The sequence below is a fragment of the Psittacula echo genome, assembly GCF_963264785.1.
Source record: "Psittacula echo genome assembly, chromosome: 5".
Lineage (NCBI taxonomy): Eukaryota > Metazoa > Chordata > Aves > Psittaciformes > Psittacidae > Psittacula > Psittacula echo.
Window position 1 is genome coordinate 86,871,206 of NC_137739.1, and position 14,798 is coordinate 86,886,003.

The window sequence follows — 14,798 nt, forward strand, 5'->3', positions numbered from 1 at the left end:
GAGAAGCTGGCAGTGACTATTTACAGAGCAACCACTCACTACGTCAGAATCTACATGTACATCAATCTGCACATAACTCTCTAAATCTGAGGAAATATGGTTCAGCTGAAATAGAACTGTTCGAGATTTGTCCCTGTATTTTTTGTTTCTTCCCTTTTTATCTTTGCCAACATCTTTCTACAAGATTGTCTTTTTCCTCTCATTTGAATGTCTCAAATAGCTTTGGGAAAGTGAAGGAGAGAGAAAAAAACAGCATGAGAAACAAATCTTCTGCACTGATTTGAATTTTGGACAAAAACTCCTATCAAGCACTGGAAAAAGGCATCCATTTGTGAAGCTGATCACCATCTCTGCCAAGGAATGTACAGATGGAGTCAAGTTTTGCTCTTCTCCCAGACTACAGGTCAAGGGGCTGCAGAGTAGAGAGCATTAATTCAAGAAGAGATCCCAAACTAACTTAGATCCGGAGCCTGTACTGTTGTGTGGGACCATGCTAGTGTGCTCATATACCATTCACAGCTCCTCTCTGTCTTCTGGTACTCTCCATCTCCTGGATATTCGAGGCCAGTTACTGACTACATAAGGCAGGCTGCTTTTAAGTAGTCAAGAGTGAAGACGATGGGGATTTGTGGATGCTCCTGCATCCTAAACACTTTCTCATAGTCTTGACAGCAAAGCAAGCTCTCCTGCTGGAGTGGGAGCGAGGCCATGTCTTTGCTACAACACTCTGATGTATCAGCTTGAAGCAGAGCTCTCTCCTGCTCTTCAGATACAGCAGCTTGAAGAAATGAGTTAGGTTATTAGCTGTGATGAGACATAATTATTTATGTTGGGAATTTAAATCAAACTGATCAAGTCAGGAGCCAGGAAAGAAGCCAAATAGACCAATGAATCTGGGTAAGATTAATATACCACTGCACATTAATTTCATCCTTCATAGAAAAGAGTAGCAAAGCAATGCTTATGCAAACCTCTTAGGTTAAATACTGCTGCCATATTTATTCACACAAGGTACAAAATGCTTCTGAAGAAACAAAACAGCATTTTGGAGGCTCTTCCCTTTCCAATAGTTTATTTACTAATCTAACAAGCGCTAAAGCCCCGGAGACCAACTTTCCCTCCTGCCCACAAGCACTGCCTGTTGGCAGTATCTTCAAGCACAGCAGGGGTTTAATAATCTTTCCTTTTCAAAATGACTTACAAGAAGCTTTCATAAGAAATGAAAATGTTAGCGCTAGATTTGGATTGCTCTGCTGCTGAGCTCACACTGAAAGAAGAGAAGCTGCTGCAAGGGTCAGTATTTCTAATGCTGACAGCTCCTGACTTTCTGCCCAGAACAGGTGCTTGAATCATTACTACTGAATTACTACCATTTGTCTGACCCTGGAGAGTGTGGCTGAGAACAGGCCTTGGTGTGGTAAACTCTTAAATGTGCATATTGCGCCTGCCCAGGAGGCATCTCAGAAGGTCCATGGACAAGTCGGTTGAGATACTGAAATAACTCCCTGTTTTTCTAGACACTAAGCACTAGAAAAATCTGTTTAATCACAGCAAGAGTTAAAGAAACTGAGCCCTGCCCAGGTGAAAGAGAGGAGCTCATAATAACAAGGCAGGCAACAAAAGTAAGAGAGGAAAGGCAAAATTTCCAGTGGGAAGCCACCCATAGACAAGCTATACTGTGATCTGGGACCTGAAAATTGGAAGAAATAACTAGAACCTGGCAAACAGAAATGCTGTCATAAAAACACATGGAAAGACAAGAGAAACAAAACTGTGAGTGGGGTGAGTCTTCAAAAGTACTCAAAGTACTTGAACTGGGCAACTGTGTAGGGTTTTAGTTTGTAACGAGGGTCAATTCAGATGCATAGCAGCCTTCCAGTATCTGAAGGGGGCAACAAGGATGCTGGGGAGGGACTCTTCATCAGGGACTGTAGTGATAGGACAAGGGGTAACGGGTTCAAACTGAAACAGGGGAAGTTTAGATTAGGAAGAAAGTCTTTACTGAGAGGGTGGTGAGGCACTGGAATGGGTTGCCCAAGAAAGTGGTAAATGCTCCGTCCCTGGCAGTGTTCAAGGCCAGGTTGGACAGAGCCTTGGGCAATATGGCCTAGTGTGAGGCATCCCTGCCCAACCCAAACCATTCTATGATTCTATGCTTTCAGGTATATTTTAATATAACAGATTTTGAAAACAGTTTTGATTTGTTTTGTTTCTAAGTGACAGGAGATTGTCTGCACCAGGCTGTCAATACCTGTATCTGATATGTTTCCAACAAGATGTGCTACTATGGGCTTGAGTCACAGCAACCTTCCCAAGGAGGCACAGATACTTGCGTATCACTTCGGCTTCATGACATAGAAAAATGCTAATTCTTTACTCACAAAGAACTTTGGAGCATTGTGCTCTCTTCATATAGCTGAGTTTTATGATAAAAGGAGCCACTTGATTTCAAGTGTCAGAATTCAATTTAGCAACACAAAAGCTGATTAAAATAAATACTGCAGATATATTCTCTATGTGTGTATGTGTTTGGATTGTGGCAGATTTATTGCTGTTGACTTTTAGATACAAAATGAAGAAAGAAACAATCTATACTTAAAGTGTTTCAGTGAGGAATGAAGCTCTCTCTTTTTCATTGATGTGAAAACATAAGATTGGGGTTGTTCTTGCACAAATAAAGATTATCAGATTTATTTTAACAGCAGCCATGGCCCCTCTCTCTGAGTGGCAGACACAAATGATGTCAGGATGTATGACTAACAACTAAAAATAAAGCAAATATTTTTGTACAGGCTACGTAACATCCTATTAATACAAGACCATTCTGTTTAGTTTACATTTGCTTTGGACATTGCCCATTGACAGCTTTCCCTGGGCAGTTTCCCTGGATGTGTACATTCCTTCAGTAGTACTGTGAACCACTGTCACTCGTGCACTTCTGGTGGTTTTAGAAAGAGAAATAACGCTGCTTCATCTTCATCAGATGAAAGAACTTTTCATCAAGAGTTCAGGAACTCATCCCTCTCCCTGACCCTTCTAATTCTACCAAGTTAAAAAAGAAAATCCATAAAAACATCTCCCAAATAATCCCTTTCTCTAATATGTTGTTCTGGGTTTTTATCCCTGTAAGGAATGCTTTGCTACATCTTCGCTGTGATTAGTCTCATGGGATGTCCATGTGACGAGCATCTCCCCAGGGTCAGAATCCCACTGCAAATGCCAATACACGTTTGAATTTCCCAAAGCAATTCAAGAAGCTGGTACTTCAGCATCAGTGTTTTATACAGAACAGTGCAGCTGCCAAGCTCACAGAGGAGAGCTTTTCTTTTTTAAATGTGAGGCTAAAAGTGAGAACAAACTGAATTCCATGGGGTTCCTGCAAGCACTTGCACACAGTGAGTTGCTAAACCCCAAACAGATATGTGTACCCCCAGAAAATTACGACCCCAGTGTTGACTGGCTCATGCCCTTGCTAAGCAGATCTCTAAAAGATAGATGATGTATCAGGTAGCTAGTGGAGTTTCTGCTCAGAAAGAGTTTGAAAGCAGGACCTCCCTATAGCCAGTGGTTCTGGCACTCACACAGCATGCAAGTACTGAGGCTTATAAGAGCTCTACTGCTTGTGCTTGGGGGTGATGGAGAGGGAACTTGTCAATCTCTCACCTTGGAGTAATGTTTTTAATCTCTATAAATAATGAGATCTTGACTGGAACAGGGATATGAATCCAGATTTAACTGAACCTGGATTTTTGTCACCTATGGCTTCCTCAACAGTTACACAACCGAGACCTTTTTAAAGCAGCGCTGTCTTTTTACCTGGACTCTTTGTTCCCTATGTGACCTTGTCGTGTTCTTTCTGACATATTTTTTGTGACAACTGAGGAACCATTGACATGGTAACACAAAATAGGATTTGATCTTGTTCCGAAAGTTGTGCCTTTGCTCAGCAAGGGGAGGCTGGCCATGTTCCAGCCTTGCCCTGCAAGCAGCCTTTGAATTATGCTTCACAAGGTTTCATCCCAAGTGATAACACTGACAACCCCTGTGTATACTTCTTTCTCCAAACTTTTTCTGAAAGCAGACTGACATGTACAGAAATCTCACCACATTTTACTGCATCAAACTTCTATGAAATGCTCTAAACCAGGAGTGCCTACAACTGCCAGACCTCTGCCAGACTTTAATTCAATGTGCAAATCACACCCCTGAAGCTGAAAACATAATCCCTGCAGGGATGATCTCATGTCGGATGGGTATGTCCTCCTTTTTCTAACATTAATAATTAATTTATAGTCAGAAAACATACATTTTCCCCTTAAATAAAGACTCAAAATTCACAAACCAGACACAACCTCATTTTCTATTTCATCTTTTTGACATTCATTGGTTAGTGTCCCCCACAAAAATCAATGGTCTCAATTTAGATCATGCTATTACAAGAAGATTTGAGAAGTGGTTGAGAAGTGGATTAATTTCTTCTTGCGTTGTTTTTTTTGCAGGTAGTATCATAATTGGAGCAAGTCTAATTATGGAGCAAGTCCAAGAGGAGACCAATAAGATGATAAGGAGGCTGGAGAGCCTCCTGTATGGAGACAGGCTGAGAAAGTTGGGGCTGTTCAGCCTGGAGAAGAGAAGGCTGCATGGAGACCTCATAGCAGCCTTCCCGTATCTGAAGGGGGCCTACAAGGATGCTGGGGAGGGACTCTTCATTAGAGGCTGTAGTGACAGGACAAGGGGTCATGGGTTCAGACTTAAACAGGGGAAGTTCAGGTTAGATATAAGGAAGAAATTCTTTACTGTGAGGGTGCTGAGGCACTGGCAGCGGTTGCCCAAAGAAGTGGTGAATGCTCCATCCCTGGCAGTGTTCAAGGCCAGGTTGGACAGAGCATTGGGCGTCATGGTCTAGTGTGAGGTGTCCCTGCCCATGGCAGGGCGGTTGGAACTTGATCATCTTAAGGTCCTTTCCAAACCAAACCATTCTATGGTTCTGTTACATTACAGAAATTTTAATCCTTTATTCTATGGATATTTTTGCATGTAATAGTCTCAAATTCTAATTTAAACAAGCAGCCAGATAACAGATGCCTCTACAAAATTCAGCATCAACCTGGTGCACTGTTTCCTCTTTTGCCAGGGAACACATTCTCTGCTTTGTCTTACTCCAGAACTGCCTGGAGTCTCCATTGTTTTATTGCGGGGACAAGAATCCATGTTAATCTTACATCCTCCACACGAACAAAACCATCGCTACATCTTTAAATCCAACCAGTGAACTGAACATAACCTTGTACAGCATCCCACAAAACTAGATGATGGTGCTCAACCACACTCCTCCTTTATCTGTTGACACCTCCTAGCTCTTGGTAAACACACACAGTGTAGGAAGTGATTTAGTGCCAATCACAACCCCCAAGATTTCATCCTTTGCAGGCACTGGCAGCTCTTCCTGGGTTGCTGAATTTGCTGAGATCACAAATGAGCAGAGGTCTGGCTGGCCTTTTAAAAACCTTTTTTCCCCACTATATGCAAGTTTTCTTCATTTTCTTGTAACTGACCAACAAGCACCTTTCTTAACTGTTCTGTTTCTCCACCCTTCCAGTGCAACCTCCATGTGGAACATTCTGGGCCTTCATATTTTAACCCAAGAGCCAGTATTCTTTTGTAAAGGTATGAAAAGATTAATTTGCTTTTAATCTGTTTTACATTTTTCCATGCCAGTTACTCCTAAAGTAGCTTCACCTCTCTCCAGACTCTACTCATTCGTTTGACACCTGAAGGCTTTTATGAAGTGCTCTTACGTGTTACTCCTTTTGCATTTAGTCTCATATAGGGGAATGGGTTTAAACTGAAACAGGGGAAGTTCATGTTAGATATCCGGAAGTTCTTTACTGTGAGTGTGCTGAGACACTGGCAGAGGTTGCCCAAAGAAGTGGTAAATGCTCCATCCCTGGCAGTGTTCAAGGCCAGGTTGGACAGAGACTTGGGTGACATGGTCTAGTGTGAGGTGTCCCTGCCCATGGCAGGGGGTTGGAACTGGATGATCTTAAGGTCCTTTCCAACCCAAACCATTCTATGGTTCTATGATATCCCAGATGGTTTCAAAGCTGGTTCCAAAAGCTCGTCCCATGCAAAGCTCTGTCTATTTTGTTTGAATTTGAAGATGACTTCTGCAGTTTAGGAGTTGAATTTTAATTGGTATTTGGCATTCCCAAGAAAATCTAAAACCTCAAAGCTTTGTTTGGTTACTTTTACTGCAGCTTAGGTAACTTCCACTAATTGGGAACTTTTATAATGTTTTATAAAGTGTTCATATGAACTCTTCCAAAGGTTCTTGTGCTGTATTTTCTTCAGATCATCATCACTGCTCCAGAGGTCATCAGGGCACAATCTCCCAGAACTGCAAAATTGTCTTTTCAGCCCTACAGACATCACCAGCTCTCTTTAGTTTAACCTTCTTCCTTCATCCTTGTATTTAAAATTAATCTTGTGTATGCTTTATCTCTAAGCACAGCATTCTTCAGATTTCTGTCCTACACTTCCTGAAAGCTTGAGTTAACAACAATGATTAAACCCACAGGCACTTCAGAACCAGCCACATCCAAACATAAAAACACAAAACACCTTCTAATGGCTCCCCATTTTTAACAACTACTGTTTGCAGGCTCAAGGGAGGAGATATTTGAAGTTTTACTTTGTAAGATAAGTAGTTTCTGATGCAAGGAAATTTTCAGCTGCCTAACACTTATTTAGGACACCGACTTTTTCCCTTTTACTTGATTTTCATAACTGATATTTGTTTTGCATGAACTGAGCAGAAAGTCTTTTTCTTCCCTGACCAGTTGTACCTGGATGTGTAAAACCACAGCTGTAGTAATGCACCCTGGAAGGTGAATCCCATAAACCACATTGCCCACTTTCTCAGCCATTCCTGGATGTACTTAATGCCTTCAAAATAATAACACAAAGTCTGGCCTTGCTTTTAGCGTACTCTTAGTTGGGAAGTGCACCAGTGGACAGACATTATACATGCACTGCCACACTTCCACCCCAAGATATTTACTGCAGGTCCTACCTCCCTACTTACCCGAAGTCTCACGAGGGGACTTCTTCTACTTAGCCAATAAATTGCTCCTTGAGGAAAAGGCTTGAAAAGACTTGACCTTATCCTTGTTTCCTTCCTGAGCTGCTCAGATAGCTGACATGTTTACAACCTTTTAAAGCCCTGGAGTTGTCTTTCTATAATGACTACAGAAGCAAACTACGTGCTTTGTGTAAAAGACAATGCTGCTATTACTGCACATATTGCTGAATTTCAGTAGCACTTGGAAGTCATTTACAGTGGAAATAGTAGCTAAATAAGCTTTGGTTACAAAATAGATCTAGGAGCAAATGCCCTGCAAAGAAACAAATGCGTAACAGCACCTTACGAAACAGATTTCCCTCCTAAAATAGAATTTTAAGAGAAAATTTGCATCTAGCAGAAAAAATGGTTATTCAAAACTCATTATGTACTCACCTTTGACTCTGTCTCCTTTGTGCAGATGAATCTCCCCTTCCCCTTGAGGTTGATATGGCTTAACGACAATAAAAAGTCTTCCAGGTACAGCACTGTAAAGCTTGCGTTTTGGACCCTGATAATCCAAGGCAGACAGAGTATCCTTGTTGGCACTAGGACTGTAAACGGCACTGGAAATGGAAATGAAAATACATTAACTGGGTATTTAAAACAGGCAAAGTCAATAATTTACCATCACATTAGCAGGATTAAATTAAGCAGTGAATAACATAATTGTCTTCCAGTAAGACATCTAACCCTGCAGGAAAAACACACATTTCTCATCCTAAACCCATCCTTTCAATGGTTGAAATCTTTCAGTAGGAAACAGGATCAATATTTATCTGACCATGATGGCGTGGAAAAGAAAGCACATAACACTGAAGTTTTTAGTTTCTCTGCAAATTAAATTTGCACATTCACAGACCCTGATGAAGTTTAAAACTGATATGTAAAGCATACATTAGAAGCATCACAACTTGTCAGAAAGACTTTAAAACATCAGTATTTACAGTTACTCTTGGGAATGGCCATCTCTGTAATACTGTAATGTTAACTGGGCAATCAACACAATTGAATTATTATCTAAAGGGACTGAATAATCAAGTTACTTCATCACTCCAAGGCCTAGAGCTCAATTTTAGGTCTGCACAAAACATGGTTCTTAGGCCTAACATTTCCTCCAAAAGACCATTCCCTACTGATGGCAATCAATAGCTCTCCCAGTTGACTTCAGCATGGTATGCCCGCAGAAGCCCTAGGTCATCAACCAGCACACAATCTGCTTATGGTGTATAAAGACAGTGAACAATGCATAAGATCATTAATAAACCTCCAGACAATGAGTGAACCATCAAAAATACACAAAGAGAAAGGCAAATATTAAAGAGGGTGCAAACTTACAGGAGATACCACTTGGGGTCTTACACAGAAAGTCTAGAATCAGAAAATATTAATGAGAAAGAAGAATATTCATAAAGATTTATAGGAAAAACACAGGGTACCAAAAGAAGAAGAATGATCTAATGATGATCTAGCACTGTAACACTCCACTCACTTCCTTGTAAGGGGAAAGAAAATGTCTCACACTTATTTCTTATAGCAATAATCAAAACGAAATACGAGTTTACTTGGTTTTGCCCTTGTTTTTAACCAAACTCCTACTAAAATAGGAGTCAATAAGGCTCTCATTATAGGTAAAGAAGTTGTCCGGTAAAAAAATCCCTGAACACAGTGGGTATTTCATATGAGGAACACTTCCACATTCCTGCAGTAACTTCTTTACCATTTGCAACAGCATCCTCTTTTCACCTTGTTCTTCCATTCTTCTACACTGTGAACAGGTTCTAATAAAGAGTTTAAAAGTGGGCTCTGGCTGCATGCCTGGGATGGAGTTTACATCAGAAACCTCAGCCGACTCTCACGGTTGTTTAAAGGAAGACACGAAAAGATGACGTTTGGGTTTCAGTTCTTTTGCTCCATCCCTTTCTCCTTTTTAAGTGAAGAAACAGTCATCACCACAAAAGAACCCAGATCTATAAACTGCTGCTACACATCTGATATCCACTTGTAGCAAGCTTTATTTTCTCCCTAGCCTGGCAGCAGGCAGGTAGCAGCTATTCACACTGTTATGTCCCAATATTTTCTTTTAACTCCTGCCCTAGAAGATACATTCATTTTCTCTCTGTGAAAGGTGAGGGGGAAATGGTACATTTAACCTTCACACCGAAGGGAGACCTTCTCATGAGACAGTTTGCTAATGGAAATCAGGGCTGCACCGTGGCATAGATGACTTCTTAAAAATAAAAGATCTTTCTTCTCCCACCTTGTCCCCAGTTTGGGCTCCCAGCCAAGTGAGTCCCATGCCATGAAGCAGCAGGAGGAGGATGTGGAGGTTCCAGACGTGTGGATGTTTCCCTTTCACTCAGAAGGTGGCTGTCCCTGATGGCTCAGCCCTGACTGCGGCTGGGCTGGCACCTCCTTTCACTCATCACAGTGACAAATCCCATAGGAAGGGTGCCAGCTTCCCACACCACCAGTTTGGTACAAGAAGATCAATATCCAAGCCACAGAGGCTGTAAACCTCACATGAACCCCTTTCAGTATCACTTTCAGGCCCCTTTCCACAGTGTCAACCCTACAAACCTCATTGACCCTTCATCATACTCTTAACTTTATGGCTGCTTCTGCTCCAGAACCCACTCCTTCCTATGTCAAAAAGGCTTTTTCATCTCTAAGGGGAGCAACAGCTTCGTGGTGAATATATTACTTGCAAATAATAAGCAGAGACAGCAACAATTCCCACATTTAGCTGACAGTAAGTAGGTGGTCATAGAGTTAAACAAAATCTGTGAGCATGGTGTCATGCAAGGTGCCATTCCTGACTTCAAAACAGGCCTGGGGCAGGAAAAGGCATTGCTTGCAGGAAAAATCGTACATAAAATCCTTTTAGTTGTCTGTAGAGAGCCTCCAGCTTTCTTCTCACTACTTGCATGTACTCTGGACAGCTCTGAAACAAGTCTTGATGGTGCATATGAAACTCTGCAGCTGGGTGGCACTTTAAGTAGCTGTGATACTGATGCACTAAGAGACAGACCAGAATGTTACTTCCACCAAATATCAGGCATTAAACTGGTTTCCACTATCATTTGGGCTACTTTTCAAAATGATGTGCTTTCAGAAAGGGAAGAGGGAAGTGGCTGAATAAAGTCAAAGCAAATACATGTTTGCTTATTCCAAAGTAATTTAATTGTTCCTGCCATCTCAAAGGGCTGTTTATACTTCAAGGATTTGCAAGTGTGTTATCCCAGGAATACTGATGAAAAAGCACTTTTTATCCCTTCCAGCTAAAATAATCATTGACTGTAAGGTAAACCCCCCCCCCCACTGGTGGCATCAGCAGCATCCAGGGGAATATCAGGGCACTCATTCTCTGAGAAGCATCCCGGGCCCACCTCCTCACCTAAGCAAAGCCTCGTTATAAACTGGTTTTAAGCTGATACAGGTCCCTGTGAGGAAGTGTCATCTGAATTATAAGGCAGTGAGACTTTGCCCTTCTTGTAACATACAACAAAGGAAGGTGAGTTTCATAGAATCACACGGTGGTTTGTGTTGGAAGGGACCTTAAAGCTCACCCAGTTCCAACCCCTGCCATGGGCAGGGACCCCTTCCACTAGAGCAGGTTGCTCCAAGCCCCTGTGTCCAGCCTGGCCTTGAACACTGCCAGGGATGGGGCAGCCACAGCTTCTCTGGGCACCCTGTGCCAGCGCCTCAGCACCCTCACAGGGAAGAATTTGTTTCCTAAGATCTCATGTGTATCTCCCCTCTGTCAGGTTAAAGCCATTCCCCTTTGTCCTGTCCCTACAGGCCCTTGTAAAATGACCCCCTCCAGATTTCCTGCAGGCCCCCTTAAGGCATTGAATTTTGCTCTACTGCATGACACCACTGGCATAAGCAATTTGGTTCCTGCTCCTCCCAGTGATTCTTACATTGCAGACAACTATTTTTTCACAAAGCACCATGTTTCCACTCTCCAGCAGTATTGTTCCTGTCACAAATACTGCTTCTCAGTTTGGGTGCCTGCAGCCAAGGAGAGAAGAATGTGCAAGGTAATAGGTGACAGCTTCAGCTTCATGACGTTTTGTTTTACTGAACTGAAAACCCAACTAAAGATCCATTACACCTACAAATGACAAATAGAAACCAACACCTGCTTTTCTTAACAATTCTCATGTCCTTTCCTACTCTGAACAGTGGATGGGTTCTGATATTAGGGAAAAGGAGAGGCAAGGCCAGATATTTTTAAGTGATCAGTGAATTAGATGTATTTGGTCAAACTAGTCAAGCTCGAATTCCCTCTGTCAGTACTCAGCTCTGCCTTCCTTCATTTCTGCCCTGTGCTTCAACTCCTTGTCCTGGTGCAGCTCCATCACTTGCACACTTGACATGCAGTTCCTGAGTCCTCCTTGAAGTGAACCTGTAATTGCCTATTCACAGGGCAGTAGCTTCACAAAGCTGAAGCCCACATTTGTGATGAAAGCTTAGAGACGATCCTCTGGTTTATCATATTGCTTGCAATACCTACAGCACTCTAATTATTCAGTCCCAGTGGGACATAGCTGCAGGGTATTTGCAGAGTGCCTGCTGAATCACACTTGCAATTCAAGAGGAAAGGAAAAGCAGCAAAGTCACAGGGAACACGAAACCCTGCAGCAAGGATAATCATGAAAGAAGCCCATGACATCTAGCAGCAGCATCTCAAGAAACCCCCATTGCTCTGAGCCAGCCTCCTACACAGCCTCACTTATTTCCCCCCCGTTATTCCCTCTATTTTACTCCTTGGTTCAGCACACATCTACAAAAGAGAGAAACTGTCTCTGCTTCATCACCCACGAGCTGCTCCAACACAGGTTTCTGGCACGACCAGTAGTTTCATGAAGGGACCAAGTATCTCAGAAACATTTTACTTTGCTGTTAAATACACTCAATATTTCAACTATTTTAAGATCCTGAGAACCAGCACCTTGATTTGGAGGTGCAAACTCACTGTTAAGTCACTGCTGAGCTTTGCTGAACTTTAAAGGCTGCATAAAAGAACATGGCAGCGATGACCTTAGGGATGTCATGCTGCGCAAATAGTCCAAAACACACCTGATGTGCCTGTGCTGCTGCCGTTTGGCATCCTCTCCCAGCCTGTTCAGGGATGGCGAGCGGCTCCGGGAGGATGGAGTGTAACTCCCCACAGTTTTTACAGTTCCATTAGGATTATTCTGCATCTGTTGAAGTAGATGAGGTGAAAGGCTGCGGTGTGAAGAAGCAGAGGAGGAGGCTGACCACTCAGGGAGGTTGTTGATGTTCAGATTGTTGTCACTGTTGGAACGAAGCAAGATCCGAGGTGCTGCTAAGGTGCTCGGAGGTCTCCGCCTTCTGTTTGAGTAGGTGGGAGCCTCTCTAAAGGGCACTGTGTAAAGAAAGACATCCAGGGTAATCACAGATGATTTCACCATTCATATACGTTTACCTCCCATAAAAAGATTCAGCAACAGATGGCATTGTTTCTTCTGCAAAGACAGAAATCCACCTTGCCTGCATAGCTAATTGCATTCATTATAACACCATTAAACCCCAAAACAACTGAGCAATGTCAACCTGTTCACTGGCTTTAATGAATAGTCAGTTGACACCAGCAGCATAAGCCTGCTAAATAGTCTGAACTACAGCCTAGGAAAGAGGAAACACCTCATTATGGCCAAGGTTGAGTCTCACGAAGCTCATATTTGTGCTATGTTGTCATATTCAATCAGGAAACCTGATACAGAATAGGAACATCTACAGAATAGGGCTGCATTTTTGATGTGTGAACTTGCAACTTCCTTCTCCCATTGGCACCCAAACTGGGAGGATTTTGGTCCATCCCAAGCTTAGGGATGGTTTAGTTTTTAGCCCAACCTGAAATCTGTAGTGTTAACAGTCACCTTACCCTCATCCTCCAGGTTGAAAATTGAGGACAGAGATTTTTCTCCTGGCAGAACTCTATTACACTGCTGTAATCCCCAGGTATCCTGTTCTTTCTAATCTAGGCATTTCTACTGCCTCTATTACTATTGTATATAGAACATATTACCCCAGGGTAATACACTCACTCTGTCACATGCCGTGTCCCAAAGAGAACATGACTGTATCCACAGGCTGCTATATACTGATTAATGAAACAGTCATAACAGAAAACAAAAGCAAGGGCAATAAGATCTGCTACAAACCAGAGGGCCCATTCTTTCCTCAGCATTACTGGTACAGTGCTGCAGTCACACAAGACTATTACAAGCAGACACCATGCTCTCCAGTTCTCCTTTTCTCACTGTAATGGGTCAGTGAGCTCCAAGTGCAACTTCAAAGGCAAATTTCCTTATAAAAGGCACCCAGTTATCCCCAGATGCAATGGCATTTCCCACCCATATTATAAGGGAATAAAGGAGCTGACCCTGACAACTCATTCTTGCCTCAGTCCCCATTCATGCAACTACTGTCATTAATTTATTTCAGGATTTGATCCAAAGTGCACATATTTACATCTGAACAGCCACAGTTGTGTAACTAACAAAAGGCAGGCTGGCATTATTCTGAGGACTTCATTGAGCTGTTGTAATTGTCAGGGGGAAAAAAAAACCTATTTCAATTGGGAAAGAAGCCCCACAAAATATCATCCTACATGTCTAAAGTGCCATTTATAATGTGCCAGAAATGTCTACGCATTCAATACCCTTCAAAAACACACAAAAACCACAGTAAGAATGTCTGTCATACTGAGCAAGTAAATAAACGCACAGAAATATGAGTATACATAGGAGTCAATCTGTCCTGCCTTGAAATACAGCCTTTAATTGAGAGAACACACCAACACTTCAGGTTTCAGAGCAAAACTGAAAGCATATTCATAACAGAAAATAAAGATGGGAGTGCAAGGAGAAGAATGGTTTATGTTGTTTTCACCAGAACCAGTTTAGGATTAACTGTGATGCTGAATACTTTAAATGAACAACTTTTGTATTTCTAATGAGCTGTAACTTTCTCTAGTAAATAGCTCAACAATATCAGACCGACTGAGCAAGAGAACAGAGTGCACGGAGAGAAAGGGCTTTCAATTCATTGCCATTCATTTGAAACAAGGCTGAAATAAGGGAAGTCGTCTTTAAAAGCTGTTACAGAGGATAAAGTCCAATATTTATGCTAGAAACTGGCAGAAACTGTATCGTTTTCAGGATATTCCCAGTTCTTTGTTATTTATTTAGGTTTCAAAGCAGCGGAGTGTGTCACGGAAAGGACCCTGGTGCTTCACAGGTCACAGTGACAGCCCCGGTTAGCACGAACTTAAGGAGAACTCACAGCACTTCCTTCCAAAATTAACATACACAGACCCTCTGCACTGATGTACATGTCACAGACGTGCCATCTGTGCATCCCTGTAGCTCTGACATTCGGAATATGACTCCCAGAATTACTTCACTGAAGATAGGGGATCTTTCCCAGGTACAATAAAGCAGGAGAGCTACTGTAATTCCAGTCAAGGAGAAAGAACTGGATAGAGGGAATGTTCTGCACATCGTTTTGCTACCTGAGGGTCTCATGCTGCTCTCTTCAGGTCGCCAAAGTTTGGCTTGGACTTCAGTGAGAACTGGATCTGACCCTCGGATTTGAATCTGTCATGACCGTGAACAGGTAACACTGCAAGCACATTGCCCAGTTG

General features: G+C 42.3%; 1 protein-coding gene across 2 annotated transcripts in view; it reads right to left on the bottom strand.

Annotated features, from left to right (window-relative positions):
• Positions 1-14,798, bottom strand: part of SHANK2 (SH3 and multiple ankyrin repeat domains 2) — a gene marked incomplete at both ends in the record, with an annotated part of 306,577 nt that overhangs the window by 209,158 nt on the left and 82,621 nt on the right. For both annotated transcript variants that reach the window (XM_080618796.1, XM_080618797.1), the window contains 2 exons: positions 7,517-7,686; positions 12,206-12,515. In XM_080618796.1, coding sequence (XP_080474922.1) covers positions 7,517-7,686; positions 12,206-12,515 — 480 coding nt within the window. The remainder of the gene's footprint in view (positions 1-7,516; positions 7,687-12,205; positions 12,516-14,798) is intronic.